The 15,813-nt window shown below is 35.6% G+C and overlaps 2 protein-coding genes and 1 long non-coding RNA gene across 6 annotated transcripts in view; 1 reads left to right on the top strand and 2 right to left on the bottom strand.

Moving 5' to 3' along the window:
* The window catches only part of LOC114946586 (uncharacterized), a 38,594-nt gene extending 34,359 nt beyond the window's left edge, over nt 1-4,235 (bottom strand). For all 3 annotated transcript variants that reach the window (XM_029323151.2, XM_029323152.2, XM_029323153.2), the window contains exons 1-2: nt 4,168-4,235; nt 2,879-3,763 (exon numbers count right to left, since the gene is read on the bottom strand). The gene's annotated coding sequence lies outside the window, so the exon portion shown is untranslated. The remainder of the gene's footprint in view (nt 1-2,878; nt 3,764-4,167) is intronic.
* A 107-nt stretch (nt 4,236-4,342) lies between these two features.
* LOC114946436 (uncharacterized) lies at nt 4,343-15,626 on the top strand. Of its 2 annotated transcripts, none has more exons than XM_029322914.2 (7): nt 4,343-4,703; nt 9,097-9,278; nt 9,459-9,934; nt 10,224-10,346; nt 13,273-13,733; nt 13,829-13,944; nt 14,030-15,626. In XM_029322914.2, the coding sequence occupies exons 2-7, from the start codon at nt 9,098-9,100 to the stop codon at nt 14,083-14,085; spliced, it is 1,413 nt and encodes a 470-aa protein (XP_029178747.1). In that variant the 5' UTR covers nt 4,343-4,703; nt 9,097; the 3' UTR covers nt 14,086-15,626. The 2 variants fall into 2 exon arrangements, with proteins under 2 accessions (XP_029178747.1, XP_029178748.1); XM_029322915.2 differs by lacking the exon at nt 4,343-4,703 and adding an exon at nt 8,766-8,867.
* On the bottom strand, nt 7,295-10,097 carry LOC114946437 (uncharacterized). The gene is made up of 3 exons (XR_003822616.2): nt 8,338-10,097; nt 7,959-8,084; nt 7,295-7,601 (listed from the first exon to the last, which is right to left on the bottom strand). It is a non-coding gene; the product is annotated as an uncharacterized LOC114946437 (long non-coding RNA).
* Nucleotides 15,627-15,813: the final 187 nt, after the last annotated feature.

Raw genomic sequence — 15,813 nt, 5'->3', positions numbered from 1 at the left:
ACAACAGGTTTTTTGCCAGATGATGCGATGCGCGATTTATAAATTATAATTTTAAAATGCTTTTTTTTCTTATAAAAAAACGATACATAAATATAATGACTTATTAACATTTCACACGCAATGTATATCTTGAGATAAAAACAAAGTTGATCGATTCATCGTAGATTTCTTGCAAAAAGTTTGTTCCTTGAAGACGAAATATAGAAGATAATATTTATTAATATTAAGTTTCTTGTAAATCGCGTAAATTACAACTTTAACCATAAAAAATGACAAAGATAATCATCCTTAGGATTTAGAAATATATATATTACAAGTCGAGTAATTTTACAAAAATATTAGCCTCAAATTGGCCAAAAAAACTAGTAATCTACAACAATAAGATATAAAATACGTTCGATTAATTTTACTGTAGTAATTATATGTACATATTAATTTTTTTATGGTGGTAAATATTAATGATTTTATCCTATAAAATTTTTCCAATATCATTGTCCCACAATTACCATGATTTTTAGCGTAAATTCTACGAGAAAATTTTAGCTGTCCCTAATATTACAACCTGAAATTGAGTTATCATGCCTTAATTTTAACTAATATTTTTAGCTAGTTAAATGAAGAATTTTATAGCTGAAATTTAGGCATGATAACTAAATTTCACGTGTAATATATTGATAGTTAAAATTAAGCTGTAGCTAATTTTTTTTTCTTAATATGAGACTATTAAAACGAATTATCAGATTAAATATCAAATAATTAAAACTTTGGGAACATTATAAAACTGCCAAACGTTAACTGAACTAATTATTGACCGACTTTAACCACAAGTAAAATTATTTGTATTTCAGTCATTTCGCTGCTGATTAATTCTTAAGTTTGCGACTTGTTAGTTTTATTTATGGGGAAAATTATCGGTATAGAAATGATATATTGAGAGAATTTTTTTTTAGAATTTATCCTGAAAATCCTAGTAATCGTGGGATAATATATGGTATCGGAAGAATTTTTAGTTTCTCTGATTAATATTTCGAGAATGTTTTCGTTTATTAATTTGCGATTTTAATTAACATTTTATATTTCATTCTTTAGAATTTCCACGGATATAGTTTTATTTTTTAATGGATAATCATTATTACCTATGATAATTGTGTGTATTTTGTAAGACGTTGTCATACTAAAAATATGAATATCTACCACAATAAAATATAAAATATGTTCGCTTAATTTTACTATATGTACGTATATTAATTAATATTTTTATTACGGTAAATATTTTTAATCAGAGAAACTCTTCTATCGGAACTCTTCCAATACCATATATCGTCCCATGATTGATAATATTTTCGGGGTAAAAGTCTAAGGGAAGACTTTCTCCGTGCACAAATGCCGGAGAGGAGCTTCCGAAAAGGCCGGTGGACGGAATGAACCACCATGTTAGCGTCAACTTGCGGGAGGGAGGCCACATCAGGCTCGTCCTACTGCGCAGTAACAATACCGAAAAGCTTTCTTCTTTCACTTAATGACACCGAAATCAATCGCTAGGGTCCTTAATTAAAACATTAATTCCATTCAAAATATTTTACAAAATGATCTGTCAAGAGCGAAGGTTCAGAGAACTGAGGAACCCAACCGAGCGGAGCTAAATAAAATGAAGACTGCGACACGGGAGGGAAGTTTTTTTGACTGCTAACAGGTTGAAAGAAATATAGCGAGAAGAGCTTAAAATAAAGAAAGAGAGAGAAATATTATCCGACAGATCCCACGGTTTGTAATTATTTTGACATTATCGCGAGATATGACACTGTAACTGTTTTCTCTTCTCGCGCGGAGACGAAGTTGTTTCACGATTGCTTTATTGCTTTCGATTTTCTACCTCAAAGTGAAGGAAACATGACTCATATAGCACTGTTCCACCCAACGAACTCATCCATCTTCACGGTGCACTTTTACGATACGATCAATCGTCTCTCTCTCCCCGGAATGCTGCGTTTTCTTCCGTGGCAACTGTTACGCGACACACTTATTTACTTCCTCGCCTTGCGCTTCCTGAAAATTCGACGCTTCTGCTTCTACACGAAGACTAGGTTTATTTCGTCCTCTGACTAGGTTTATCTCGAATCATTAGCCCGAAGTGTCAATCATTCGAAAAATGTTGCAGGTCAATTTCCCAAGTCAATTTCTCCCGAGGAATGTGTTTAGTCATTCACGAAAAACTCGTTCCAGCGAGAAATCTTCCAATTCTTGCACCGCGATTTTCCTGGTCAAATTAAAAATCGACGGACACGAGAGACAACTTTTTTCTCCAAAATCGATACTTCCGGAAGTATACATATACGCGTTGCATCATCTCGCGCGTTTGTCGAACGTGTCTCACGTTGCTCCAAGATTTATTACAGATCCATTTTTCGCAGAGAGAGAGAGAAAATTCGCCCGACGACTCGAGAACAAACGGGACTTTCGCGTTCGCGACGGAAGCAGAAGCGCCGGCTCGACCGTCGGCTCGAGAAAAGGGCCACGTTCGAGGAGAGAGAGACAGAGAGAGATAGAGAGAATCGATAGATGGAAAACCAGCCGCGATTTCGCAATCTCTCGGGAGGAGCGATCGTTGTTTTTCCGCGGAATACGCGCCATAACGATCCTCGACTAGAGATCGAGAAGTCGGTATTAATATATGCGGGAAGGAGTTGCAAAATGGAGAAGGGGAACCGGGTAGAGATTGTTATTGCAGGAGCAGTTGGGCCTCTCTTCCTCTCCTCGAGGCTACATATATAATGCAGTTCTCGTAAAAAATAAAAAAAAAAAAAAAAACGCGCGCCGAGGAGAGAAATTACACCCTATTCGGAATAATAAAAGCTTCGAATAATGAAAGATTACTCACAGCATCTCGCGGGCGGTGGCGGGCACATATCCCACGACGGAAAACCTTCCTCTTCCGAGGGGAACGTGGAGTCGCAGTTGCACAGTCACAGGCGTTTCCGACGGCACTCGGAGCACTCGAAGGACGAGAACTTTCGGGCACAGCACTGGGGCAACGGGACACACATGACACGACGCACTGTCACCGGGAGCTGGCCTCCGGGAGGCGCGGCCGAGCCCGACGGCTCGTCGACGAGGAAAACCGACGCGAGAGACACACGCAGAGGAGAGAGAAGGCGCGCGAGCGCCAGGAGGGAGAGAGACGATGCAGGAGAGTAGGAGGAAGGAATAAAAGCGCACGTCCGCCGTCGACGGGTTTCCCACTTCCGGTCGTTCCTTCTGCCACCTCGGTCCGTCCTCGCGTCGACGACGCGTCGCTAGAAACGAGTCCGAGATCCCGAGGACGCACACAGTAGCGGACACGACACTGAACGATACGACACGACACGACACACCGAGTCGATGGGCGGCGGTGATGGGGGAGGGGGTGAGGAGGGAGAGGAAAGGCGGGAAGAGAGAGCGACGCGGACGCACGGGTTTGGCGCTCTCTCTCTCTCTCTCGTGCCGCGCTCGCGGGTGCACGACGTGCGTACGTGTAGCCGAGTCCTGCGCGCGAACCGACACGATGCAAACGAGACCTCTGACTGAGCAGCCGTCGCCCGTGGAGCCTTGCCCCGACAGATAGCAGCGCCGCCAACCGCGCCGAACAAAAGTTCCTGCGCCTTCCGCGCCAACTTCACGTTCCTCCCGCCCTTCGACCAAGCTCTGCCGAGAAACCGAGCTTCTCATTGCCCGAATACCGCCCTCGTATTTCCATTGGATTTTGCAAGATAAATGTGGATACGTCCTGCGCACACAGAAATGTATTTTGATAAATAGAGATAAGATTCAAGATAAATATGAGATGGTTTTCATGTCGACGTAAAAAAGGATCGTTGAAAGGGATGTTTTTGGACATGAAATATATATTATTCGACGCAATTTTTTCTATTGTTTTGTTCTTTTTTCCTGAAATTCTTTTCTCTGTCAGTCACAATAAACAAACACTTACATCAAGAGCATATTGCGAACGATATAATACTGTAAAAATATAACCAAATATTAATGGCGTCAAATTTTCAAGCTCGTATATATATAAATAAAAACATAGCGAATAAAAAATGTATATCTGAAAACTTAATCGTTCACTATCTAATCACAAAATACTTGAATTAACATCTTAAAAAAGAAATAATGAAGTACGATGTATACCTCGATCCCACGAGCTCCTCGCGACTCTGGCGTCCCAGACCGTCGAGAAGTTGCAGCGATACGTACAGTCGATACTCTCGCGCGCGATAGATCGACTCGGTCGCTCGCTCGCGATTGGCCGAGCGCGGCGCACGCGCGCGAGCCGCGGGCAGCGCCACTGTCAGTCGGCCGCGGAATGTCTGCGCCGCGTGCACTTCCGCTCCGCGGCGCGCGTCACTCTCGACGACGCTAGCGCGAGGAGTCGCCGGCCACGTTCGCGCGAGTAGAGTCGTCTCGACCCCGCGTTTTCCTCGACGGAAATCGCGACCCAGCCATATGCGAGCGCGGCGACGGCGACGACGACGACGACGCCATCACTAGGAGGCATCAGCGGGACTGCCGCTACGAGGAGGAGTCGTCGAGGAGTCGGAGTCGTTCCAACGCGTCATCGCCATTTCGCCTACGACGCGGCCCCCTCGCGACCGACGCTGGCTAGGAGGCGGACCGGGACCCGCGATGAAGAGGAGCTGAGTGGACGACTGCACCGGGTACACGAGGTGTGTATATATGTATGTGTTATATGTATAGAGGTACAGCGTGTAAACATTCGCGAATGACAGTTGAGCTGTGTCAACGCGCATATGTGCAGCTCCTCTTGAGAAAAAGAAATTCTTTTTCTCTTTGCTTTCGATAAGGCTTTCACGTTTACGATAGCGAGGATTGAGGTTATCTCGTGTAAACGAATCGTTAATGATGTTTATCGTGAAAAGATTTTGTGGAGAGAATTTTTTTTTAACCGGTTTTGATTTCTCTAAAATTGTGTTGTCGACGAAAACTTTAGCTAATGAGAATTAAAGCTAATTCTTCTATGAACGTTTGTGTTAATATTGTAATCTTCTCTTATATTGCGTAAAATTGTAAATGTATATGGTATATTGCGTAAAAGTGTTTCGGATGAAGGATATTTTTTATTCCAGCAGCTTACGCGTTCATTAATTCTCAGAAGCGTATAAATAATCTTACGTGCAAAGTATTTATGTTTCTCATTTCAGCATTACGTTAATGCACATTTCTCTAATAAAAGTATATATTTTTCACGTCTTTTGCATTGGATTTATAATAACGCGCGCTTTTATAACACTTCTTTTTAATAATCGCTTAAACAGCCATTTACACTAATGAGAATTAAAGTTAATTTCGCAGAGTAGTTTTATTAAGAATCTTAATTTCGCGTATAAATACGAATGAACGCATGTGTAAGGATTATTTTTTTAACACATGATTATGCTAAATCGTCATGTTTGCTATTAATGCAGTAGAGTTCGCGATATGGGATATTTTGTAGATTACAACGATGATGTTGACAAGGAAGACGACTTCGGGGGACAAAACGTCATCCGCGCGATTCCACGTGTATACGTTGCAAATTCCTTCGTTTAGGGAATTTTCGTTCGGATTGCCGGTCTGCTGCTCTCCCGAGATGCTCGACAAAGACACGCGACTTGTCTACGTGTCCCGTTACCTCCCGTTAATGGTCGTGTGATTAAAAAATCCAACGCGACAGATAGAGAAAGGTGATTAAAAAAAATCCACGCGATAGTCTCTTTATCTGCATACAGCCTTGCGAACCAATCTCACTTCCACAATTTGATAAAACGTATTTGAGTATTAAATATTGGATTTAAATATTTAAGATTTATATAAATATTAGATAAAAAATTAAAAAATATGTCACGTTCAAGTGCAATGCTACAATAATTGTATTCAAACACGTTTATGCAGTATAAATATATACTTCGTTCTACATGAAAGAACACTATAATAAACTTTTATTAATAAGCATGTAAATTAATATTTATTATTTATATCAATATTTTTGTTGTGTGAAAGATATTGGAATAATTATTGAAGAATTTCCGATATTTAAATTGCCATAAAAATAAATTTATGAATTGGAGGGCTCTTTAATTAATTTTTTAATTATAAAGAAAAAACGTCTCTTAAGCAGTGCATTGTAATATTCAAGCTTTTATGCTTTTAATATATATTCAATTTTTTAAAATCAATTTTAAACTAAACTATCTGCCGCTTTTTAAATTTTGTGCACTATTATTCTCTAATTGCGAAGCTTCATCATAGAATTGAGAACAATTATTTGAATAATTATTATTCACGGTAATATTATGTTAATTTGGTTTGTTTTTACGCTTCGTAGACTTAATAATGGACTTAGTAATAAAAAAATCGGAAAAAAGATAAAAGAAAAAAATTAAAAATATAGAAGAATGATACATGCAATACGAATGAAAATATAAACTTTATATGTGTCTAATTGGCGTATAAGATAATCCGTAATTGCATAAGTAAGGAAAAACATATTTTATCGGAAATTATAGAAAAAAAGGAGAGATAATTAACGTTAAAAGTATACTCGATGTAGACAAAACTTCTGCAGTTACAAATGGTATTTCTTGGAAATAATTAACAATAAGATAACTTTTAAAATTATTACCTATTGTTAATGGGAGACAATCGATGAATTCCCGTTGCAGTAAAAATTTGCTCATTTTATATCCACAAAAAATGGCACGTGCTTCTAGTTTATATTAATTATTGTTATTTCTGCAAAAAGATTCAATAAAATATATCTGCTTAATGTCAATGAATAGACTTTCAATTAAATATGTATACATATGTCTATGTATGCATATGATTCAATAATGGCTATCTTAATATTATACAACGAATCTTATTGTACAATACTCGCGATATGATTGCATTATCGCAATAATTCCTCGGCAGACATTCTGCGGTCAATCCAGCATTACAGTGTCAACAGTTAACAATAATGTCAACAATTTAGAGTATGGGTGTACATATGTACACGTGGTATTTGCTTGCGGTGTTTGGAATCGCAACATTTCCGTATCTATTGTACAAGAAATATTAGCGGCACATTTTACAGCGTAATTTATATGCATTTCATTTGATGATTGACATAAATTCATATCGCTCGTTATTTGATTAAATGTATCGTTAAAATATTCGAGACTTCAATAAACATGTAGAATTCGAATGAAATAATAGTTTCTTCTGTTGTGAATTAATTCAGGAATCCGCGGAGGAGGCATTTGTATTTTCTGCCAGATTACCCTGCGTATACGTAATCAAGGATTCACTATTCCGTGAATACTCGGCATATGGCGGGATGCCAGAGGCATGCGAGGCCGAATCCGCTTGCAAAGGCGAGCGTCACGTTTTCCGTGCGAATGGTGCACGTGCGTTTGTCGTCTTCGTCGTCGTCGTCGTCGTCGTCGTCGTCGTCGTCGTTGTTGTAAATGAAACGAGACTCGCATCGCGCGTGCTCGGAAATGTCAGTGAACTCGAATTCAGCTGCTAAGTAGCCAACTACCCCCGCTGCGTCACCTCCCCACTTTTCCTTCCCCTGTCTTGTGCTGTACGGTGAAAATTCTCATTAATTCGCCTGTAGGTCGGAAAAGGAATGCGAGACGACCCGATAAAAGATGGACGAATTAAAATGAATTGAAAGAAATCCGTCTCTGCGAAATGGGATACTTAATCCTCATGATCGGTGACTGGTTTATAACAAAAGTATAGCTAAAGTTTCTTTAAGCCTTACACTGACATAATGATTGTTTGGCTTGTCACTCTATCAATCAATGTAATTTGTCATAGTTTATACTATTCGCTGAGGCATTTTATGACAAAAAGACTTGGAGAAAATCCCTTTTCATGAACTTGTATTTAATCTTTGAGAAATCAGGAGAAAATTAGAGAATTTGTATAAATACCTTTCAGTGTAAAATTTACTTATGTAATCTTGTTTCCAATTCACTTTGATGATTGAACTTTCCTAACTTCCGTTTTGACATCCGAACATTCTACTGACCAGATTTACTTCTTGCCGATACGATATCCTAAAATAACTAAAGATGTTGGAACCATTTTATATATATTTTTCTTTTTTGAAAAAGAATTTATTTCGAGAAAAAAAAATAAACCAAATATTTCGATTGTTTTACGCAAGAACAAACAAAAAGAAAATATTTCTGTTATTTTACAGAAGAAAGAAATTGGAAAATATATGTATAATATTTTGCAGTTTATTTTATTTTGAAAAGAATAAAAATATATATAATAAAATTTATAAATTGAAAGCTAGATACGTACAGATATGTGTCGTAGACAAGGTAGAATTATACAATTATTTTATCTCTTCTTGTTGCTTTCTTGTTTAACATTTTCGTTCTTGTTTCGTTTGTTGTTATTGCTTCCGATAGATATTTAATTATACATATATTTCAAAACTCGAACTCTACATATGATAGACTATCTCCAGTATGTAGACATTATTTAAAATTTCTGAAATAGAAGAGAAAATAAACAAATTATAATTAATATTATTATAATATATTATAATATTAGAGAGATAGAGAATAACGGTAGAATATGTAAGCATAACATTAACATTCAAAAACATCTCTATCTTTATTGTGTTTATGTTTAAAAGTACTGTTATGTTTTAATATATTTTGATCTTTGCTCATGGTCCTTGATTTCTCTCTGTGTCTGTTAACCCTGACAAACAAATTTCATTAGTCATTGGCTAACTGTCTTAGCACAAGTATAGAAAATCAAGAGTTATGCATTCGATAAATATACCTACAATTACCCTAACGTTAACATAAAAGTGGAGAGAAGTTTGTATCTTTTTTCATTAATGCGATTAGAGTAGAATTTAATAATATTTTATGAATATTGTATTAATATACATTTCAATAGATGGGGAGCGAAGATATATCTATCATATCACGTTATACATCACATGTATCATTTTATGACATAACATATCGATGTAATGATATGATTCCGTGTATAAAACCCAATTGTTTTCACAAGAGATAATGCAATGAATTTTACTGTCAACAGGATGAGCGGTCCGCTGCTTGGCAGAGGCCGAGGCGGCCGCCTGGCTCTGTATGGAGGCTGCGGGGTGGTGATTGTCTTGTTGTTTCTCCTTTATCGTGCCGCTACTTCGGAGATGGCCAGGCTACGGGAACTCCATGAACAATGCGCTCATCAGCAAGAAGCTCTCGCCGCCCAACTGCAAGGTAAGATGATATAAACATGTGCATCAAAGGATTCACAGTTGCTAATATTAGATTTAACTTGGACGTGCCTTTTAGGGCCTTAAAGTCATTATATATTTCATAGATCGATAAATTTATTGTGAAAAATATTTTTTCGTTCACATTTTTGACAACTAAATAATTGGTATATGTCCTTTTTAGTTATATTTGAGTACAAAGTTCGGCTGGAGAAGTCCTTGGCCGAGGAGAAAAGCTCTAACGCCGCAGTGAAACAAGAATTGCAGCAGCGCGCGTCGCGGGAAAAGTCCTTACGTGACAAGGATAGCATAGAGGCGATGCGAAGATTCGACTCGCTTCAGCAATCCTATCATCTCCTGCAAACGGAACATCAGGATCTAAAGGACGAGTGTAAGAAACACGAGAAGCAGGCACTGGATGAAACCAAGAAGTTGGAAGCGACGCTGCAGGACCTACGTGCTCGCCTCCGGCAAGCGGAAGAGAACAGAACGAAACCTTTGGAGCATTTGAAGACCAAGTTCATAGAATTACAAAATGAGAACCTTAAGCTTCAGAACAAGTACAAGGAATTGGTGGAAGTACACGGCAATAGCGATAGCACCATCGATCATCTTAGAAAGGAAATTTATCAGCTCCAGCTTGAATTAGACAGCGTTAAGGTACATATTTTTTCTTCGATATAAATACATATGTAATATACGTTTATCAGTTACGATATGTATAAAATAAATAACACCTTAAGATAGTTATAATTGCGTCTTATAGGGTACAAACACACGTAGAACATAGAACATAGAACATAAAATATGATTATATATTATAATTATTGACAAGGTCAGTATTATTTTTCGTTTTCTTTCAAATATTCAAGATTAATTTCAAAAATAAGAACAATTATGGGTAAAATTAAAGATCCGTAAGTATTGTGATTGTGTTATGTTTTTTCAGAGGATCTACAGGAAAAGCACATCTCCTAACCCGGTGCCGATACTTCCTCGGGTGTCGGCGCCGCAGTCAGCATTGCAGAAGGAGGACTCGCAACCGATCCCGGCACCGCAATCGCAACAACAGGTAAGTCCGCTGCGGTCACTATACGCATCTCACAACTATCGCGCGGACAGAAAACCAGCTCCCTCGGAAGATAAAACGTTGACCAAGATTGTCAACGAATCGAACAACAGCACTAAACTCGTTCAAAAGAATGGCAACATTATTCCAAATGAAAAAAAGATCGAGGAGCTCTCGGGTAACGACTTCCAGCAAAAATTGCAAGGAAATGTTGTCGAACGTCCAAATGTAAAGGACGTAGGCGAGAATCTTCTCGATGAAGAACAAAGGAGACAGGTAATGTCGCCACCGCTGAATTCACAAGACAACAATGGCCCGAGGCAAGACGGCAATCAAGCGATGTCGGGCTCGCAAGCCGAACAACCGTTAACACAACTTGCCATCAAGAAAGCGTCTACGACCGCATCTAGTCGAGTGATCAGTGTCAAAGCTCGCGTAGAGGATGACGAACTGCAAAAGCTACAGGAAAGAGTAAACGGGATCCTTAACTATAATATATCACACGACGAAATTCATTAAATTTTCAATTTATTATTACTCACTTATGATTGGACTGTTTTCAATTTGTATTAGACAATATCAGATTTTTTTATATAATTCGTGAGTCGTATGAATGATTGATTCTTGTTATGTAATATAATTTTTTAATGAAATTTTTTTATTGTTATTAATTATATTGTAGTAATTATTATAATATAATTATTGCACTTATAATGAATTATATATTTAATTTTATTATATAATAATTATTATATAATAATTATTATAATATATAAGTATATGTAATTATAATATAATTATCACACATTACTATATATTATAATAATATAATTATTAAAATATATTTAACATCTCACTATATTAAAATTATTACAACAACAATTTTAATAATTATAATTATATTAGCAACATGTTAATATATAATTATATATTAACAGTAATTTATTTCTTAATCGACATGACATACAATGATTATATTAAACAATAAACTGTGACAAAATAATTTACATAATTATTTTTGTTTACTTTTTTTACATTATAACTGACGAGTAATCACATGAGTCAAGAACATTTAATTAATTTAAACCAAAAGTGGTTGCTATTATTTTAGTCTCTAAATCAACTAATGGTTTTTTATAAAATAGGGCGGTGGTGAATAATATTTTTGGATTAATTATATTCTTTTCTTTAATAGTAGTAATAGTAGTTTTATCTGCTTATTAATTATGTAGATATTGTCGGTGTAGGATAGAAATAGAAAAAAATAGTAAAATTCTTCTATTTTCCTACTAAACCTTTCTCAAAATATAATTGTTTCTTTCTTGGAACTGTAATCTCTCTATACTACTGCTTTAACCAGACACATAACAGAATTTGTTCTTATTAAATGAATACTGTATATAACCAAAGTGCAGGAATTCATATGCATATTTAATAAATCAAGATTATATATTATTTATTTTGGAACTGCGTTATATTATATTTTTTGTTTACTGCTCAAAGTTAAAGTGATTCTTATTATAAATTAAATTATTGTAAATCGTATTTGCGTAGAATTTGTTCTAGATGTCTGCGTTTTGGAATATACGTGACACGTGATGTAATTCAAATTCAAATAATTTTATTCGCGTCGGCCATGTAATAAAAATGACATACATATTAATATTTATTAATGATATTTGTGAATTAATTAATGCAATAACAAATTGATTTTAAAAAAACCGTTTAATTTTTTATGTTTAAAATACACACGTACACACATCTGCATTTATAACATATACTATTGATATTAATACCATTTTGAAAATGAATGCTTTTAATCCTGCAATATTATGTAAATCCCAAATCGCCTAAAGGAATCTTTATAAATTTTATAAACAATTATTTTTATTAATTATTATGTATATTCAGTAAGATAATATTTCTAAAAGTTGTTGTATTGTTAGAGATGTCTTTAGGAGTTATTATTATTATTTTTTGCAATTGTTGGCACAGTTTTGTAGATATAATATATAATTTTTGTTGATATATGACGAACAAATGTGATCGGATGTTTAAAGAATTTAAAGATTCTATTTGTGTACATATATAATTTTTTTGAGCAATATTTTTTCGCGATAGTTTTGCAAGGTTCACTTCTATTAGGAATATGACATATTTTTGTACATATACATATAATATGGATCGTGAAAATCGTCCTGAATGTGCCTGTAAATCTGTGTTCTATAAATGTATTAATAAATTGTTATTATGTTTATCTGCTTGTATTTTTATTGGCAACCTCATACCAACCTAATTAACTATTAACTTTTGCGTCACATCTTTATTTTAGCGCTAGTTGATTTACATTAAATAAGACTGAATATATTACTTTTGCCAGGCTAAAGAATGTGTCGAGAATTTGTTGAACTGCGAGAAAAGCTTGTATTTATTTACGTAACGCGTAGTACAGCTTCTCTTCCTGCATTTTTATTGCTAAATAATGTAACTTTTAACCTCATATCTTATATAATATTTAAAATCCCTATGCACTGCATTTACAGCTTTGTAGATCACAGTTATTTGATAAATTGCTAATTGAATAATATATTGAGAATAAATAAAATTTTTCTCCTTGTACAATTACTTCTGCACATTTTTGTCTGATTGTGAGTTAGAGATCCTATAAAGCTTTAACTTTTTAATGTCAAATATATTAATAACAAAAAACTATATTGCAATTCCCAAGCTGTTCCTAGCAAATTAGCAATTAATTCTAAAGGTACAATTCCTTCGTTCGTCTAGTAATACTATTGTACATTTATTGAGAGATGACAACTGCCACATTACAACCAGTTTCATGATAACGTTAATTGTCGACGTGCAATTTCTATCTGTAAATTTGTGTATATTGTACCGTATATATAATCTTGTGAAAAATATTTTTCAGAGTGCAGCGCGCGATTCTGCGAGTTCGCGAAAAATGGAAAACTCCACCGTAGCGAACAATGCTAATTTGATGTCGCCGTCTTCAATCGACAAGGTCGCACCGCTACCAGCCAGATCTCTGTCAAAGGTCAAATTGCCGGTCGGCGTATTGCCGATTCCAGAGATTATCGAGCAGAAGATCGACAACGAAGAGAAACGTCAGGAGGAGGTCCGAAAACGAGATGACGCTCACAATAATTTGCAACCGCCACCTCAGCTTCCAAAACTCGCTTTAGCAGACAGCAAGGAGGAAAAGGAACCGATCGTCGAAGCCGGCAATCTCGACCCTCCGTTCGTCGCGAATCCTCCTGCTCCGCGACACGTCGGCGATCAGATCGTCGAGAGAAGAGCGAACGATGCTTTGTTCAGAGCAGGAGTACAGGAGATAGGCGAAGAATTTAATCAGTTGGGTCGTGTTCCTGGGTAAGTCGTTCCATTTAATTCTAATTTCTAAAGTATTCACACATATATTTGATCCCAACAAATTTATCATTACAAATAATTTTTTCTGATGTTAGATTGGACGATGGACAAGCTAACGGCGGCGACGATCAGTACGATGGTGGCGATTATGACAAAGAGCCGCAGCAAAAGAACGATATCCATTTGGCGGAGGGTGAGGATGAAGGAGAAGGTAATTTAATGAGACTAATCGAATAAGAGAGAACGTGCGGTTCAAAAGTCGCGATCGTGAAATTATTCTCGTATCTCAATTTCAGACGAGGGCGACATGCTCGAGTATCCGCATAATTTGAAGCAGGGTAAGCGGTTATAAAGTCAACATCATCCTTCGAAAGTTTTTTTTACGCGACCGACGATCGGGATTCTACCAGTGGAAAACGCCTGAAAAATAATTAGTCGACCTGACCTAACTTGACCAATGTTCGCAATCGTCCCTGGTTTCATCAGCGAAGAATACTTATTATGTACTATAATCTGCATGAGTCATTCAATGATCATCTCGCGAGAAGAGTTAGAGAGAATACGAGTTATATTTTATCTTTATTCTTTGTTGCGAAAACTTTCATATGAAATTTTAGATGTATGATAGTATATATATACACTATCATACATCTAAAATTTCATATGAAAGTTTTCGCAACGAATATATATATATATATATATATATATATATATATATAATATATATATAATATATACGGTGCATATACATATATCGTCAACGACATTTGAGTGTTTGACGAAGGTTACGCGGTTCTAATAAATCTTTTTCCGAGAAATGCAAAATGTAGATTCTGGAAAAAGAAAAGAGAACGAAATAGGCTGTATTTTTCTAGATTAAGATGCAGAGCGGTGATGCACGGAGTGAAGTACATTAAGAGTGACTAATCGCACTCATTATTTAAGACACTCGTGACTTTGTTACTAATGCAAGTGCGTTAAGTTGGGCTTGTATTGCATTAGCAGAGCTAACTTATGCAAATACTATTGGACTCGATTAATAATCATTAGAAAATTGAATTAAAAAAATGTTTTATCTAATAAATAATGAAGCTGGTCGCGAATGTGTGTGACTTCTTTCTACATAAATTCTATAATATTCATGCGACTCAGGGTACAGATGTTGATCTATTTACTACTTGTACAAATGCAAAATGCAGAATGTATAAATGTAGATATTTTGTATAAATGTAAATAAAAGTTTGGGAGATTCTCCGCCCAATCTTCTTTTTACATTTAAAAATTGTTATTATCGTTAGAAAAGAGATCTCTCATAATACATTATAGATTATCAATAGTAGAGTTATGTGATCTTGCATAATGCAAAGTTATCCCTGCTACTGCAATCCAATTCAAACCTTTTCATGATATCCATTATGATGGCGACAATCGATTTTCTCATTTTCCATTAAGAGAGTTTACATTGGTTATTGACTTATCGTCAACAAACTCTTTTAATCTCATTTCTTTTTATAGATATCCGTTGTCGCTAAAAATCGTAGATTGTCGGTTTTTACCAATAAAGTGATTAAAAATAAATGTATCGTCAAATTGACATACATGTAAATAAATTGACGTCAAGTTAACATTCATTAATAAACTTGATTCAATCTAGCAAACCGTGAAAGAGTGATCAATAGTATTCGCGTTTTATTTATTTTATTTTTACCGATAATCTCAAAAATTACGATTCAACTGTTAAAAATAATTACTTTAAGTAGTTTACATACATGACGAGCATAACGTAATATTTTGTTATAGTTTAGAGATACAGTTATATATACACGCGTATACAGAGAGGCGTTGTAAATGTACATAATGTTCTTTTCATAATAAAAGTGATAAAAAAACTTTGTCAAATGCTTTTCTATAAATCTGTAAATTTCTATCGACAAATTTGTTCCTTTTAAAGTATCTTAAGATTTATGACCCATCAATAATATGTGCGTTTCGAACTATACGATAATATATATATATATATATATATTATCAATAAAGATTTCCATTAATGATTTTGATATAATCACGTACATTTCCGACG

This window comes from Nylanderia fulva, unplaced genomic scaffold, assembly GCF_048542155.1.
Source record: "Nylanderia fulva isolate GAGA-0341 unplaced genomic scaffold, ASM4854215v1 Scaffold9, whole genome shotgun sequence".
NCBI classification, from domain to species: domain Eukaryota; kingdom Metazoa; phylum Arthropoda; class Insecta; order Hymenoptera; family Formicidae; genus Nylanderia; species Nylanderia fulva.
This window is presented reverse-complemented; position numbering and strand designations above follow the sequence as displayed.

Coding starts and splice junctions, on each gene's coding strand:
- LOC114946436 (XM_029322914.2), top strand. CDS start 9,098: ATGAGCGGTCCGCTGCTTGGCAGAGGCCGAGGCGGCCGCCTGGCTCTG. Junction 10,347..13,272: donor CACCGCAATCGCAACAACAG/GTAAGTCCGCTG, acceptor AATATTTTTCAG/AGTGCAGCGCGCGATTCTGC. Junction 13,945..14,029: donor GGGTGAGGATGAAGGAGAAG/GTAATTTAATGA, acceptor TCTCAATTTCAG/ACGAGGGCGACATGCTCGAG.